At 42.6% G+C, this 18,190-nt stretch overlaps 2 protein-coding genes across 2 annotated transcripts in view; one reads left to right on the top strand and one right to left on the bottom strand.

Moving 5' to 3' along the window:
• SFXN2 (sideroflexin 2) overlaps positions 1 to 18,190 on the top strand; it is a 112,890-nt gene that overhangs the window by 45,088 nt on the left and 49,612 nt on the right. The gene's annotated exons all lie outside the window — the stretch shown is intronic.
• ARL3 (ARF like GTPase 3) overlaps positions 12,945 to 18,190 on the bottom strand; it is a 30,299-nt gene continuing 25,053 nt past the window's right edge. Inside the window, exon 6 of the mRNA XM_083505122.1 lies at positions 12,945 to 16,356. Within this exon, the coding sequence (XP_083361248.1) occupies positions 16,309 to 16,356 (48 nt within the window). The 3' untranslated portion in view covers positions 12,945 to 16,308. The remainder of the gene's footprint in view (positions 16,357 to 18,190) is intronic.

The following is an 18,190-nucleotide window of genomic DNA, read 5'->3' as shown; positions in this document are numbered from 1 at the left end:
TCCCAAACTTGGGTCTCCAGCTGTTTTTGAACTACAACTCCCGTCATCCCTAGCTAGCAAGACCAGTGGTCATGGAGAATTGTAGTCCAAAAACAAATGGAGACCCAAAGTTTGGGAAATAATGAAGATGGACCAATGGTCTGGCTGACTCAGTATAGGGTGTATACCAAAGAGTACCCATAGTCAGCTCCCACACACCTAGGATTATGGAGAAAGTTTCGGGGTCAGCATGTGTCTCTTTAGAGCAGTGAACCAATGGTAGGACATTATTTTGCAAAGCTCCCCATCTACCTTCACTTACCACTTCCTCTACTCATGCACATTCCATCATCTCAGCCCATTTTCTGCCCTGTCAGCAAAGCCACCAAGCTCAAGGAGTTGCCATTGTTCAATCAAGGTGATTCAGCCTAAATCAAAAGCACCAACTGGGTGAACTCATCATTGCACAAACAACTTGCTCCTCCAAACTAGGTCAAGTAACCCTCCAAAGAGAGAGGGGAGCACATGCCTGAGCCACGCTGGCAGTGGAAGAATTGCAGCAGCTGCATTCTCTCTCTCTCTCTCTCTATATATATATATATATTTGTGGGTATAATATAGATGCATGCATATGTATAGCCGTTTGCAGCTGTCAGGCCTTCTGCTGATTAGGGCCAACTGTTTGGGAGCCAGAGGGAATGGTAGAGATGAACACAGGAGAGTTTGTTGGCATATTCAGAGACAAAAGTGCCACCAGCAACTGCAGCCCTCTCCCCTCCTTCCACCCGCAGCAGCTGTGGTGCTGTTGATTGCTCTTGATTCAGCAGCTTCTGCCTGCCTCCAAGTCATTCCAGCTGACGACCTCATCCTTGGAGTTGTCCTTGTCACTGCCACACACACACCCTCTGCTACAAGATGGTCTTTCTTTTAGTGTTGTCTTTCCCTGTTGAGATGTCATCAAAGCTGTCTTCACAGAAGCTTGTGAGCAACTCAAGCTATTTCTGTAAGGCTAATCTAAGTTGATACACCTTACTTAGATGTTGTTCACAACCTTTCAAGAACAGGGATACCTAAATCTGTGTTTTCATCAAGTGGGGTTGTGATCAATAAAATAATGTTGGGCTTCTTCTTGGTTCTGTTTTCTATAGGGCAACTATCCAATGAGGTTCTACTCAGAATAGAGCCACGGAAATCGATTGACCCAAGTTAAGCATTTTCATTAATTTTATACTCTGTGTATGACTAATGCTGGTGTGGACAAAGATGACCTGGGCCCCTACTCATTAAATAAGGCAAAACTGGCAAATTAACTGGAACTGTATAAACCCACTTGGTAAATGAGAGTGCAATCCTAAGAATATTGATTTAGAAAGTCATGTTGTATTTAATGGGGCTTATTTCCAAGCAATTAGGATTTCAGCCTTAATCAACAAAACCAGCCATTAGTAAGGGCAAATTTTAATGGTTTGGACTAAGTGTCAATGAAGGGCACACATATGTCTTTTAACAGAATAGTGGCTTTTGGTTTTGCGAGTTATCTCACATTTTCTTCAGTACTGCAAAATATAGCTATATTGAACTTGCAGTACAAGGGGATTAAAGTTTAATGAATTGGCTGAAAAGTGATAAATAATTATTTAATCTGTGGACAGCCCAGCTTTTTCCAACCAAATGTTGCAGGAATGAGGGTCTGATTCTTGTGCTCATGCTTGCCCACTTCTGTAGCAATCTATCTGAGCTGCAAATAGTCAAGTTTGTGCTTTGCGGTACCAGAGCTGACTGATCAGCACCTGAGAATCATATCCATGCTGGGGAGAACACCTGGGACTTTGACCTTCATTGTGTGCCTGTTCCCAACAGCCTAGCTGCTTTCGTAACAGGGAGTTCTGAGCATCATGCCAGGCCTTGTCCAACAAATGAAATTGCAACTCGGAACGGACGCCAATAAAATGGATGATAAAAAACCGTTAGCCCCCACCATTCCCCTTCACACAGGCATCAAGGGCAATTAGCATCACAAATGAGCCACTTGGCTGACTGTGCCAGGAAAGTTGTGTTCTGCTTGTGGTGGAGACAAGGGACTCGTGGACCTACCCTTGGAAATGGCCTGGTGCCATTACAATGTCCTTCAAAGCCTGCACTAGTTTGTGCAGCTTATGATACAAAACTTGAACATGGTGACCTTGAAGAAATACTCTGCAGTGTCACTGGTGGCTGTGATGTGATGTGTGAGAAGAGCTGGATGTAAACAAGGGCATAGCTTCTCTGGAGATGTCAGAAATTAGCGGTGATGATGATATGAGGAATGGTTGAGGGAGTTGGATATGTTTAGATTGGAAAAGAGGAGACTGAGAGGAGATATGAGAACCATCTCCAACTATCTGAAGGGTTGTCACATGGAAGATGGAGCAAGCTAGTTTTCACCTGCTCTGGAGGGTAGGACCTGAATCATTGGATTCAATTTGCAGTAAAGGAGATTCTGACTAAACATCAGGAAGAATTTTCTGACAGTAAGAGCTGTTTGACAGTGGAACAGGCTCTATCGGAAGGTGGTGGACTCTCCTTCACTGGAGGTTTTTAAGCAGAGGTTGGATGACTATAGATGGCCATCTGTCATAGATCGCTTAGCTGAGATTCCTGCATTTCAGGGGGCTGGACTACATGATCCCTGGGAACCCTTCTAACTTTGCAGTTCAATAATTCTATGATATTCAAGTCTGATCTTCCCACCACACTCCTGCAGCAGGACTGATCATGAGAGGATTATTGTCTCTCTCATAAGACATCTAAATTTAGCAGAAATTAATTTTCTCCCAAAAATTCTCCTCAAAAATTCTTCCTTGAAAATTTGAGTTGAATATTCTGTAAATAGTATTTAAGAATCTGCAACTTATATTCTAAAGTAATATTTTAAACATCTTATCACATCTTAGTTTAAGTCTGCCAAAACCAAAATAATCAAGGAGATGCCTACAAGTCCAAAGCATTAGATTTTTTGTTGTTAAAAAATTCACAGTCAAAATGTGAATATGAATTTTGCTTTGAGAGTTCTCCTTCAAAAATGTATATGGCAAAATCGGAAACATTAGTGATTTTAGATATTTGTAAATAATTTGTTTCAGCTCCATAGCCATCTTTGAATTCAAGTTTGTGTTTCTGTCCTGATGACCAGTTTTACTCCTCTCTTCTGAGACCCTGTAGCCGTGGGCAATTTCTGGCTTCTGTTCAGTCAATCTACGTCTCACCATGTGATAAAATTATTTGGGGAAGCCCTCACGTGAGAATATCATTGAGTGTGTGCGCGTTTGTTGGTTGCTGAAGAGAATTGTGTTCCAATGAACTATGGCACTTGTCTGGGCATGGTTCAAGTCTTTCTTTAGGCCTAAACCAGTTTGGTGCATTTGGGAAAACATCACTCTCTGAGGTCCTTCATCATGTCCCCCTCCACAAAATTCCAGGAGGGTGGCAACATGATAATGGGCCTTTTCTGCAGTGACTCCTCATTTGTGGAATGCTGTCCCCAGGAGAGCCCATTTGGTGCCTTCATTACATATCTTTAGGCATCAGACAAAAATGTTTCTCTATAGCTTGGCCTTTGGCTGATTGAACATTCTATTTGCTTGTAGGAGCAGGGTTATTGATTTGTTTTCGTTCTTGTTTTATTAAGTATTTTGTGTTCTCATTTTGTATTTTTATGTTCCGACCCGCCCTGTGATCTCTGGATGAAGAGTGGTATGCAAATTTAATAAATAATAACAACATAATAAATAATAATAATCAGCACTCATCTGTTTAACATTAATCACAATGTCCTACTTCACCACAATGTTGTGAGGACAACAAGACTGAGATTGCAAAGCACTTCAGACGGATGACAACTGGACACTAAATAAGAAATGATGCAGCTACGGGAGGAAACAGTCGACATATGTTTGCAACTGGAGCGGGAAACCTGATTGTTAGAAATTGTATTAAATGAAAGTTATTTGGTTGGATTTGGAAAAAGAGAGAGAGAGAAATTGCAAAGCACTTTAATGCTCCATAGGCACATGATAAGCAGGTTGTCATTTCTTTTGCAGCTGTAGGAGTAGATCCACTGAACTCACTCAATTTCTCTAGCATAAGGGTTGGTGTGTCTTTGGCATGAGGAGTGAGTTTTTCTTTGCATTTTCTAGAGCCCAATATGTTTCAGAACAGGGATTCTAAAGGTCCTCACATCTCACCGTGCAACTGTCCCGAGTACATCTTTCAGCTTACAGAGAAAACACCTGCAATCAAGACTGTGGAGAAACATGTCCCAGGAAGATGCAAACTAGCAACTTACAGGGTCCTGTTTCTAGTTCCTTGTCTGAGATGTGGTGATTTGTAATCTGACCACAAATGTGCTTTGCCAAAACTATTCTATCATTTTAGTATTGCAGGGGAAAACTACATAGGGAGGGGTATGTTCTTTGTGTGTAGGAGGGTGATTTGGGTTTGATCTCTGGTGTCTCCAGGATGAAGTATCAAACAGCAGGAGATGGGAAAGGCTTTTTCGTGCCTTTGATCCCAGAGAGCTTCTGTCATACTGTGATACACCCACACCATACATCTAAAGCACCATACACTTTTTAAAAAAAGTTTCTATTGAAAGATGTTCATGGATTACAAAGGTACCTATAGCATCTCTGTTTTCAGTTCATAGAGTCCTATCTACAGGTCAGTTACATCTGGTGTGAGACGTTGCTATCATAGGCATTGTGAAGTTGGAGAGGGGAGAAAGATGTGGGGAAAGAGAAGTGGGGAAAAGGGGGGTTAATGATTTCCCCCTTTTCTGCGTATTTATGTTAGTGCCATGTGGATAGGTTCTTCAACTATTTGTTTATTAGTTTTCTTTGGCAGTGAGAGAGATTGGGGAGCCCAGGGTGAGATTGGTTGCATTGCCGTGACTGCAGTGAGTTTTGTTTGTGTGTGTGACATGGCAGGGGGTGTGTGTTGTTGGCTCAAATTAGCCATAGCAAATCATAGGCTGTCGGGGTGTGTGTGTTATGTTGTTGTCTTGTTGGGCTGTGTATGCAATAAAGGGGAGCCACACCGGGGTGAAGGCATCCTCTTTTCTTTCTCCCCCAAAGTACCATGCATTTAAAGGATTCCTTGAAAGAATCCTAGGAGCTGCAGTTGTTTAAAGATGCTGGGAATTGTAGCTCAGTGAGGGGTAGACTACAGTTCCCAAGATTCTTTGGGGAAGTCACATGCTTTAAATGTGTATTAAATGTATGGTGTGGGTGTGCCTTTTGTGGTCTCAAAAATGGTTTGGTAAATCAGCCTGTAATTTAATGCCAAGAGAGAAGGCACAGTCCATCCTCCACAAAGGAAGAACAGGAGCAAACCTTTTAAATACTTTCCCAAATCTGTGGTAGAAAAAGCATTTTCTTGAGGGGAGGGGGTTGTTTCTAAAGTGAGATAGATGCATGGTGAGTTTTAATCTGATGCCTAAGTAATGACCACTTGAAGCCAGGAATTTGAGGTGAGGTATTGGGTAGGGCGGACATGTTAAACAGCTAAGAAAATGTTGGCAGAGGTTCAGCCAACAGGTTTTACTTTTATGCTTGGGGAAGGTTCATATTACTGTATTTGGGATTGGAGAGAAATTCCCCCCCGATCAGATTGGTGGGGGCCTCTTTTCTTCTCCTCCTCCTATGGCATTTGGGACTGCTCCCTTCTTGAGGAATCTTATTTTATTAAACTTGTCCTGCAAGTAATTCCGGCACCTAGCTGGGGCCTGCTCTCTGCCTTCGTATTGTGTGGGCTAATTTATTGAAAATATTGCATGTGGGGGATCCTAGCCTCTTTCGGCATCCATCCTCGTTTGTTTGCACAAGGTTTGCAGGGAGATTATAGAGCACCATTTATTAAGCATCATTCGGATTTGATTGGGGAGGGGTTATATGACATCACATCAAGCAATTACCTCACACTTCCCAGTGCATCTTCCCATCACTTTCCTTTCTGCCAAAAGGCCAATTTCATTTTTGAAGGTGGGCTTGTTTCTCAAGAGACCAAATCCCATTTTAATTGCGCAGCAACCTGCATGCAACCAGTATGCAATCGAATCACACACACAAATCAGTGACAGTCCAGAAGTGGCCCCAATTTACAGTGGCAGGAGGCTCAGCTAGAATATCTTTATGACCCTTCTAATTAGAAATGGCTGTCTTCATCACCATTGTCTTTATTTGAGTAATGCATCAAAGCGAGAAGAAATCAAGATGCACCCCAGCACTTAATTACTTGAAATCCTAAGAGGAGAAGAAACCAGTGCTTGTATTTGGCCCACAGTCTGTCAACTGAAGTTCATGCCTATAACTTTTAATTCGAACTCTGTTCTCTCCCTTGTCCCTTTTCCTCTGTTACTGTGCTGCAAAAGTAAAGTGCTGCTTGCCGCAACAGGCTGGAGAGGAGAATGAACAAAGGGACCACTGGAGCAGGTGAGGAAAGAGCCACTTCATCCTTTCTCATTACTTTCCAGACCTTTTCTTTTTTTTAAAAAAAAAAAGATAGGAATGGCTTCTGGGGTGCACAGCTGACAGCTCAAGCTGGTACTGTCCCATAGCTTTGCTTAAAAAGCATTTAAACTAATATTATCCTGCCTGTAGCAATTTTTGCTTCAAAACAGATCAAAGGAACACCAGCCTTTCCTTCCTTCTGCTCCCCACACCACCACTTATAAAAGTATTCAGTATTTCCCCCTCACTTGCTTTCTGGCTAATCCCCCTCCATCTTGCAGCACTTTAAGTTATCACTCAGCTGTCTTCTGCTTCACAGATGGTGGGTGTGACTTTCTGAAATTTACAGTTGGGAGTATAAAACAAAACAGCTGCTGTGGGGCTAGACAGCTTTGGCCCTGTTTGCCCAGCTGCGGAGATGCTCACTCTGCTGGGCATAACTTAAATTCCCCATAGCCTGCACCTGTTTGGAGGCAGCCATATCAGAGGGCAAGAGGAGGGAGGAACAGAACCACGTTCGGTGCTTCCTTGTCCTTCAACACTCCTGCTGCATCTTGAAAGGAGTTGTGAAGAGATGGCAGTTGTTGACCACTACTGTTGTTGAGCTATCTTCCAGCATGTTCAGAGGTTTGGTCCAGTTCTAGTATGCAATTGTCTCTCCATATAATGCTCATCTGCTGATCCAATCAACATCAGTGCGCACACCATGCCATATCCTTGCCAAGGCACACTGGATTCCAATCAGTGGTCGATTTTGCTCAATGGCAACCCAGTGGCTTTTTTTGTCCATGAGAACTAAGCTGTTTGCCACCACAGATAAAGGTTGCCAGCACTGTTCCTGAGCTGCTGTGCCTTTCAACATGTGCACAACACACAAAACATTCAATAGGTAAAACTTTCTCCAGCTCTGCATCTACCAGAAGAGTTGAGCAGGCAAACTTTTGTGAGTCACATAGCTATTAAACTGGCACAATAACTTTGGCAGGGTTTATTATTATTATTATTATTATTATTATTATTATTATTATTATTATTATTAGCATTAGCATTAGCATTGGAAATGGTGGCAATTTGGACTTGGGAAAAAGTGAGCATTTTGAACTAGACAATGCGTCCATTTAGCAGCCTCAGGGCTGGAAAGGATGGAGGCTAAGGTGATACTGTGATGAGGCTCTGGGTCATGTTGACTGAGTGTAGCTACACTTTCTCTTGGCCATTATTGTGCAACATGGTCATCCCACTGTTCAACAGCAAAAAAAGGGAAGGGAATGCAGTGTGAAGAGGAAGTATGTATGCAGGTTCGAGGAGTGCAAAGTGGCCTTTGGCTTATTAAGATCTGATGGCCTCTTCAGTGTGTTTGTGGGAGGGGGTTATTGGTTTGTTTTTGTTTTATTATGTATTCAGTATTTCATTTTGCGTTTTTATGTTGTGAACCACCCTGCGATCTTTGGATGAAGGGCGATTTACAAATTTAATAAACAAACAAAAAACAAAACATGAGCACATCATTTACGGGTCAGACCCCAAAATTGTGTGTTACTCTTTATACTTTGCATTTTAAAAATTGTAGAGAGATAATCTCCACATAGTACAAACATATACACTAGCACTCATGGTTGAAAGGGATGCCAGTTTGCAACTTTGAGAACATGTAACTTTCAATTCCTTAATGAACAAGAGAAGCGGCAGCCGTGGCTTCTTGGAACTCCCCGCCCACCCCCGTTCTATTGTCCATTACCACTAGCTGCTTGCTACACAGCGTACCTGGAGTCCTAGGAGATCATTGCAGCAGGTAGGGCAGTGGATCACCCAACAGCATACAGTGTGCGGGGAGATGCTTGTTCTCCTGTTGCTTCATAGACATTATCTGTGAGTTCTCTGGTTTGCACTTAGGGAACCCTATACTAAACTGTAGCATATATGGTATATCTACAACAGTTTGATTTGCGTGGGCAGGCGGAGCCCCAGATCCTGCACGGTCCCCCCGTCATGTGGAATAACGACTCAAGACAACGTGCTATGGGATTAAATTGGCCACAACTTTATTAAATTTCAAATGTGGGTAGACCTTGGCTCAGGCATTGGGCGTTCTCCCTCCCTGATCCCCAGCCGGGGACCTAGGGAGCATCAGGGTTATCCAGTGTGTGTGTGGGGGATGGGCCAGCTCTGGAGAACATATGTTCAAGCAGAGATGGCCGCCCCCGTAACGCCGCCGCCGCAGGGGAGAGCAATGACAACCTTTTGGTGTACGGCCAAAGCCTCCCTTCAGAAAACCCCTTTAACGGGGAACCCTGGTATCGCCGCCGCAAGAGGAAGATGGACAAAAGGATTCCGCCCAAGGCCTGATACCGCCAAAGTTGTGACGTTTTGCTACGGGAAAGGCGAAACCTGCCAATGCAGGGAAATTCCTTTCCGGCCCTTTAACAGCGACCTTAACGTAGCAGCGCCCGCATACCTGTGAAGAAAAGTTAACCTGCAAAACCTGTGAAGAAAAGTTAACCTGCAAAATAAGACATTAACTGAGGGTGGGTAGGGTGGGAGAAGCTCTGGAGCCAAGTGAGGATTCCTAGGTAAGATCCTCCCTCTATTGTGTGGGCAGGTAATCCCTCCCCTACCTGGCCTGGTCTCCTTGGCAACGCTTCCCCCAGGTGGGATTGGACAACTGACTGAGGTAGGCGGAGACCTCCAGGTATCACACCTGAGGGAAGGCAAAGCCAAGCCTATGCTGTTGGGGCCGCTCCAGACCTAGGGGCTGCACGCGCCCACGCAAAGGGCGCCCCCCGTTTTAAGCGGGGAGCGGTCATTCCTGATAGTGCTGGAAATCACTTAATGGCTTCATATTCTCTCACTCCCCACCCCCACCCCCAAAGTCCAGTCAATGAGTGATTTTACTACAAGCCAAATCAAGTCTTAGATGCAATTGTTTCCACTCTGGAAGGCAGAGGGTGGAGGGAGCAGCATTCACTTGGCTGGTTCAATAACTTAGCCGTCAAGGAGGCTTGGCCATTGCAAGAGAATGTCCCTGGCTATGTAGCTTGCAGTAAGCAGCTATGTGGGAAATGAGACTGCAGAAATGACTACCTAGCAGCTAGGAGGTGGATTTGCAAGGATGGAAACTGACAGTAATGCAGTCTTATGTTGCATTGAAGGGCTTAGTCAAGGGTACAAGAATTTTTCAGTCCAAACAATAGAGATGCATCAGCAACCACAGCAATAAAACATGCCTTCGGTTCTTCCTCAATCCTGAGTTTGAACATACAGGGCCAGACCAAATCCTTGTCATTTTAAGAGCACCCAATTTATCATGTAAATGTAAAAGCTTCTGGGTGTAATTCTCCCTACCTGACACACAAACAAGGTCACACAGCAAACCCCTCGTAAATTACACAGCATTCTACGGGAAAAAGCAACAGGAAAAGAAAATGCAGAAACCTGGAAGCAAACAATAAATAACACCGAGACAAGTTAAACTACTCCCAGGGCATTTGTTTGCCAAAGGGTCATTTTCCATATCCAATCCATTAGGAAAATTAGAAGTGAAAGAATGTGCTAGTTTGACTTAAAAACACTGAAGAAATACCACCCCGCTCCCCCCCCCAATTAAGTAGGGCCATCTAATATTTTCCCCAGTGATTTGACATCATGCCAGATGTTGCGTGTGTGAAGGAGATGGTCCTGATATATTTTTATAGCTCAGTTTACTGTTCTTCACTTCTTGCCCTGCGTGTTTTCCTGTAAAATAATGCAAATTCTTGTACCTCCCTGCTAAATAGGGTTTATGGGAATTTGTGAAACTTGTGTGTGTTTTTCCCTGAGTGGTTATAATAAAAAACAACATTTTAATCAACTGAGAAAAATAGGAGGAAAGCTTAGTGATAGTTAACATTTATGTTACATTTTGAAGTGTTTGAAGTGCTTCACATACTTTACCTCAGTCAATACTATTCTCCCCCACACTGAGAAAGCAGCAGTGAGGCACCTGGTGGAAACCAAGCCATTTATGGCTGAGGTGAGATTTGAAGAAGACATCCTTAGATGCAGTTTGCCAACTCTGCAACTTGTGACATACCTGTGCTCCAGTCTAATTAGGGAGAGCCTGCATGTACAAGAAAGCTGTCGTGTGTGTCACATGCGGAAAAAGCACTACATGTGTACATTGAACACACATCCAAATATGCATGTAAGCATGAAGATCATCTGTTCACAGTGCAACATGTCATATGCGGGGCTGTCTCTGAAGGTGGTTCGGAAGCTCTTGCTGGTGCAGAATTCAGAGGCCAGGTTGCTCACTGGGACAAGACAGTTGGAGCATACAACACTTATCCTGGCCTGACAGCACCGGCTGCCAATTAGCTTTCAGGCCCTATTCCAAAGTGCTGGTTTTGCTCTATAAAGCCTTAAATGGCTCAGGACTGCAAGACCTCAAGGACCGCCTCTCTCCATATAAACTGTCCTGGACTCTGTTCATCATCTGAGGCCCATCTTCACGTGCCTCCTCCATTTGAGGTCCAGAGGGTGGCAACAAGAAAACAGGCCTTTTCTGTAGTGGTTCCCCATTTGTGCAATGCTCTCCCTAGGGAGAGTTTGCTTGGTGCCTTCCTTATATATTTTTAGGCACCAGGTGAAAACGTTCCTCTTCAACCAGGCCTTTGACCAATTAATATTCTAAAAGGTAAAGGGACCCCTGACCATTAGGTCCAGTCGTGGCCGGCTCTGGAGTTGTGGAGCTCATCTTGCTTTATTGGCCGAGGAAGCCGGCGTACAGCTTCTGGGTCATGTGGCTAGCATGACTAAGCCGCTTCTGGCAAACCAAAGCAGCGCACGGAAATGCCGTTTACCTTCCCGCCAGAGCAGTACCTATTTATCTACTTGCACTTTGACGTGCTTTCGAACTGCTAGGTTGGCAGGAGCAGGGACTGAGCAACAGGAGCTCACCCCGTCGCGGGGATTCGAACCGCCAACCTTCAGATCGGCAAGCCCTAGGCTCTGTGGTTTAACCCACAGCGCCACCCGCATCCCAATATTCTACAGCCTTTTAAATGTGTCTGTGGGAAGGGAGGGTTATTGTTTTGTTGCAATTATTTACTTGCATTTTTATCTTGTATTTTATTCTGTGAACTGCCCTAAGATATTATGATGAAGGGCAGTATATAAATTTAATAAATAATAATGATAAATTCAGGGGGGGGGAATATAGACCTTCAAATGTGCATCACTATCCACATTGTGGCACAAGTAGTCATTCACAAAACACCATTTTTAAATGGTGGGTCATAACAGAAGAGATACAAATTTCCTATAGCATAATGTTGTTGTTTAGTCGTTTAGTCATGTCCGACTCCTCGTGACTCCATGGACCAGAGCACGCCAGGCACTCCTGTCTTCCACTGCCTCCCGCAGTTTGGTCAAACTCATGCTGGTAGCTTCGAGAACACTGTCCAACCATCTCATCCTCCGTCGTCTCCTTCTCCTTGTGCCCTCCATCTTTCCCAAGATCAGGGTCTTTTCCAGGGAGTCTTCTTTTTTCATGATGTGGCCAAAGTATTGGAGCCTCAGCTTCAGGATCTGTCCTTCCATATAATAGGATAGCATATATGTCATCAGTGGCCCAATCTGAAACCCAGCCATGGTTTTAAAAATTCATGTCTTCTTGCATGTAGTTCTTGTACAGCAAACCATAGCTCAGTGGCAGAGCACTGGCTTTGTATGCAAAAAGTCCCAGATTCAATCCCTGGCATCACCAGGTAGAACTGGGAATACTTCTTGCCTCAAACCATAGAGCTGCGGCCAGTCAGGATAGACAACACTGAGCTAGGGTTGCCTCTGTATGAGGCCTCTTTCTGTGTTCCTGGCCTCCCACGTACAACGCTTTATCAGATTGTCAAAAGATGAGGTTCTAAGAAATCAATGCAGTGACAAGTGAAAGAGGGGCACATTCGCCTCCTGGAGATCAGGCTCCCCCAGTAGCGCACACTAAACATTTATCCTGAAAAACAAGTATATCTGATTTAGTGGGATTTACTTCTTACCTACACTTTGCATTATATGATACCTGATACCTGAAGAACAGGAGAAACCAATTTGGTACTCTCCATATGTTCTTGGACTACAACTCCCATCAGCCCCAGCTATCGTGGCCATTGGTTAGGGATCATGGGAGTTATGGTACAATAAAATCTAGAGGGCACTGTATTGTCTATCCCTGCTACAGGTAAAAATCTTGTGACTCTCAGTACCTAGGGAACCATGGGAAGCAAGTTTCCAGAGATCACATATATTCAATAGGAGAGCCATTAGGTTATAAAATCATAAGCATATAGAAACAACAGTGTTAAATGTTCAAATGAACTGTATAGAGACAGAACATCACAGCATCCTGGACGAATTATATGTACAGCCATTTCAAACAGACTATTCAAATGGAGTTCCTTAAAAGAAAATCAAGACTTCTTTCTAAAATAAAACAAAATCATAAAGGCGTCATTTCTACTAAATTTTATTCAAGTTTGCCAAACATCTAAACATATACACCAAGGCTTAGCATCACCAACTTATCATCACACACACCCTTTTCATGAACGTCAAAAAGAGAGAATAAAACTAAGAACTAAAAAAAAAAAAAATCAAAAAAATCAGATGTACCCTATTGAGAGAACGGAAAAGGTGCAATGGATAACATTTGCAGCTATGGCTTTTTATAGCAACTGAACATCATCTAGTATGTACGAAAGAGAGCAAACCCTGCTATATTTAATGAAAGAAACAAGTAATTATACCACATCTGAAACATGCCTTCTTCATTCTAGTATGTTACATGAACAATACTACTCTGGTCTCTCAAGGCTATACTTCATTCATTCTGGCTTACCTGTAAATGTAGCACAGTATTCAGACAGGAAACATGTACCATATATATTGCGAAACAGCTTGTCAAAGAGTCAGTGTGGCTGTTGTACTTAAATGAAAGAAAACCCCTTTCACACACTACATTCAGTGCAGAACTAACTGAACCAGGGATATTGTGAAAGCCTATAGCAGAGCTGGAATAAATTTATTTTTAAAAAAGGATTAGATAAAACCATGAAGATTGATTTTAAGAACTGTGAACTAAACAGTTAGAAGTTGTGAATTTGCTTGCTCAGGGCAGTCTTTTCTATTTGTTAGAAATAACAGAGGGAGATGGTTCTGTAACTCTCCTATGTTTTGCAACTTATTTGCGAAGCATCCATCTGGCAGAGGTCATTTTCAGAGCCAGGATATTGGCCTCTGGGGTCACTGGGTCAGCCCTGTCTTCTAGTTCTTAGAAGATCTAGTTAGGTCAAAATGATTCAAACTTGATGCAGGTATGATAGCTGCTTGTTGAAGTCAATGGACCATGGTAGTTTCCTTTGGCTCAGTGAGCTGCACCAGTACCAGTGAGATCCCATTTTCCACACAAAAAATATGCTTAGCAAGAGATGAGAAACAGAAACAGGACAGCCCTTGGGCAATCTGCATTCAGTGTCTGAGATAACAGAAAGCTGTATTTTGTGCTCAAAGATAGAAGCAGAGAAGGCAGCATGGTCAGTTTGCTTCACCGTTTGTCAACCGGGTAGTAAGTATTGGGGGCGCTTTGTTAGCTTGCTGCACACTGAAGGAAATGTACTTCTTCCTGAACTGAACAGGCTGACTTAGGTTTGTTGAATTTTAAGGGAGACGCTTCCAGACATTATGGCATGAGCAGACAGGCCTCGCTCTAACATTTGGACTGAATAGTTGCAGACATATTTCATTTCTTTTAAAATTGGGCTACAAGTGCAAAAAAATAAAATAAAAAATTCCTCTGCCACTTTTGCACACTGGACCTCTACAGAGTGAAAGCCTTTTCTAAAACGCAAATCTGTATTTGCAACATGTCACCAGCTTCCCCCTAGAAAGAAAGCAATAGGAAGTATCTGCTCTTAGTGATGTTTTAGCAGTTTGTGCAAATATGTATTTTAGCTGTCACGCTTGGGGGTTCTCAATGGATTGATTTGGATTGTTGTCTGTACTTTATTTTATTCTTGCTCATTGTTGTAATGTTTGCTTATGGATTTATTACCCTTACAAATCCATTGAAGTAGGTGGGATATAGACTTAATTTATCTAATCTAGAATTTATGTCTGTTGCAAACCACAAATTAAAAGTAAGACAGAATCCAAGTTGAGGTGGACTAGAAATTATTGCCATTACTCTCTTTAGATTAATAACGAATAAGCATAAAAAGACAATATAGTGACAGTGGATTATATGGTCAAGAAATGCCTGAAAGCAGCTATTGTGCTCTGGCTCTCCACAATGTATACACATTGCCCAAGGTTTAGCAAGCAAGTTTACTCCCTCCCACTAGGAATGAGAAAGGGCATTATAGTTGCCATGGCATTTTCTGCCCTATACTCTGGTTATAATCTGCATGCTGCGTGCTAAATTCATTGCATGCAAGACTGCCCTCGCCAAATTACTTTGAACTTGGACAAATCTAGCAGATGACCCAGAGGCGAGAAGCAGCCTCCTATGTCATTTCCTGGTGTTGTAGCGATATGCTGAGATTTCGCAATCATACTGTATGACTATCCCCTCAAAGGGGAGAGTGCATCCTTCATGCATTTTCCTAATGAATATTCTGTATTTAAGAAGTTATAGACTCTGGGCTTTTCTTCTTAGGACTGATAGAGGAATGCTTGTCTTGCCAGAGATTTATCTATACCTTTAAATTGGTTGGGTATTTCCTGAAGTGAGGGACATCTCTTTTTGAACACATCCAGACTGTTACTTCCTGCGCAGATAGTTCTGAAATGTAGTTCTAAACTAACAGTGCAGACTCACAAAAAAGCAATCCCAGACTATACATCCACAACAACTCATTTGGATAGAGTCACGACACTGAAACTGTTAATCTCAGTATATTACTGTCTGGACTACTTGGGAGAAGCACATTTGCTACATGGCTTATAGGAGGCAGGTGCAGCCTACCAAAAGCTCTTCTCGAAACACGCCCTCCTAAATTAACCAGTTCACTGCAGTTAAGACTTAAAGAGCACTAAACTGACTACCACTATATGCTGTGAAACTCCACCCTCATGGAGGGATTTTTACAGTGCAACGAGACTGAATGTCAAAGAGCTCTTGGTCTGTTTACACCAACCAAAAAGGCAACACTGCACTGCAGTCTGACACTGTTTTATTTGATAATGACAGCATCTCTAGCACTCTGATGCTTCTAACATTCAGACTGTTAAGAACTTGAGTTACAATGCAGGTCTCTGTGAAAGGAAGGGCAGACACCTGGGTATCTCGCTATAATAAAGGCTCTTCATGAGGCCATAGGAGTGTCTTGCCAGCATTCTACAAAGTAATGTATTGTTTTAAAACTGAAGCACAGATGCTAATAAAGCATCAGCTCATTTGCTGATGAGAAAAGCTTTGAGTGGCACCAGGTGAGCGTCCTGAGTGACTTCAGAACTGAAGCAGGTTCCCGAACACGTTGCTATGATCATCCTACACTCTGCGGAACCCATTGGAAGTCTTTATGGCAGACTTCAATCTGCTCCCGTTTTCAGATCTTATTCTTTAGTCAGATGAATGTGGAGACTCTCAATACTATTTATGCCAAAAGGGGTAGGGGTGGGGGGAAGAAATGCATATGTGGAGGGAAATGATACTAGAGAGAAGGTAAAGTTCGAATTTGGGCAGTAGGCTTAGCTGCTGTTCCCATTTCTAACAGCTATAGCTGCACACAGATGGAAAAATATTTGGTCAGATGCTAGCAGCCAGCTAGCGTGTTTGGCTCCTGCAGCCCCTCCAATTCCATGCAACGCAGTTCATTTACTTCTTCTTTGCAATGACATTTCTGCAGACCCAGTTCATGCCATCCTTCAAAAACAAGACAACAAAGAAATGGAACATTAGATGAGAGGAAAGGGTCAGCTTTTGCCCAGCTCACAATAAGCTCTTCCTTATCCCATTTTGCAAACACACATTCAAGTTTCGCTTTTCCCTATTCTATATAATAGCGCATGTGAAATGCTCTGTCTTGTTAGTGCAACTATGGTTAGGAAACCTGATCTACAAATGGCCCTTCTTAATCTTACATCCCTTGTCTTGTTGGTAAAGTTATGGGACTAGGAATTACTGCCTTTTTATCAGGTTTTTCTGTCAACATGACCCTCTTTGGCTTTAATTGTGACATGGATCCACCCACTTACAACTGTGTGGTTGTTATTATCCTGCTTTATTTTGAAGAGGATGGACTGTAAATCTAAATTTGAAGGAATATCAAGGATCCTTTGCTAACTCAGCAGTATACAATCTTAGGAATGTAACCACACAGAAACTTTTGTCAAGTTCAATTTAACTTTTGCACCATACATGTGTGCTTCCTAGTCCTGTGACTGCAGCTTTGAGATTTTCATCGTCTCCTCCCATTTATGAAATGCTAAATTTGCTCAGCTGCATCCATACACACCCTGATAAATATTCTGCAGTTGCCAAAAAAGGGAGAAAAGATAGATATCCGAAGATGAGATCACGAAATAGCTTCCAATAAATAATTTTTAATAGATTAAATTAACAAAGTTGGGGAAACCCAGCCAGATGGGCAGGGTATAAATAATAAAATTATTATTAATTATTATTATTATGGCAGTGTAGGTGGCAAAATGCACAGCTGCAAAGGTATAAAGTATTAGTAAAAGGAACTGCACTTAGAAATGCACTAATAACGAAGGAGGCAGGGATGTAGAACTACCAAGAGCATATAGCGACTCAGACAGCTGGCCCATCTATTAGTGGTCCTCCCAAGTCTCAGGCTGAGATCCTTCTAGCCTTGCTGACATCCTTTTTATTGGAGAGCTTGGAGATTGGCCCGTCTAGTCCAATCACAAATCTGTCCAATGACGTACAAGATTTTGAATAAAGGAGAAAGCCTAGGAAATTACATACAAAGAATGTTGGTTTTCATGCACCTTTACCCAAGTCCCCGGCCCTCTCTGATTTAATCTTAATTGCCCACAGTTTTGTGTCAGCAAGAATGAATGGTCGGAGCTGAGCATATTGCTGTGTATACTGTAATGTCTTCAGCATAACTGGAAGGCCTGCAGATTTCAGCTTCCTCTTAAAAAAAATATAAAAGCACGTGTGGATTAGTTTGTTAAAGGACATGCATGCACAGCAAGTTCCAGTACAGTTGACTCATGTTCATTGTACAAAATACCACAGAAAAAAGGTTTGGGTGGGGTTCCCAAAAGTAATGGTAGAATGTTTCAGAACTCAACAAGTTGCCTGCTCCTCCCTACAGCTGCTTGTTTGCCCTTACAGCACCAAGGACACATGCTCCCTTGCTACCCAAGACCTTGTGAAGAAATTCTAAATGCCGAAAGAGCCTTACATACATCAGTCAAAATGCTGGAAGTAAATGTTTTGTAAAACTAAGGGAGTTCTACAGCAATTAGGAAACATACATGCCAACTTCCTTTATTGCACCTTTTAGAAATCTGGTCGCATAGAGCAGTTTTTTAAAAAATAACAGAGCTTTCTGCAACAGTTTTTGCTGCTCCTGTTGCCTCTAAAGCAGTAATCGTGTTTGCACACATACAAGGCAAGCAGCACTCCTCATTCATTTTGAATGTAGGTTTATATGCTGAAGCAGAAGAGCTGAGACAGCTTAAAGTCATAAATATCTGCTGACACTCCTTTGATATTCAGCACA

Source organism: Podarcis liolepis, assembly GCF_965112155.1.
Source record: "Podarcis liolepis genome assembly, chromosome: 5".
NCBI lineage: Eukaryota > Metazoa > Chordata > Lepidosauria > Squamata > Lacertidae > Podarcis > Podarcis liolepis.
This window is presented reverse-complemented; position numbering and strand designations above follow the sequence as displayed.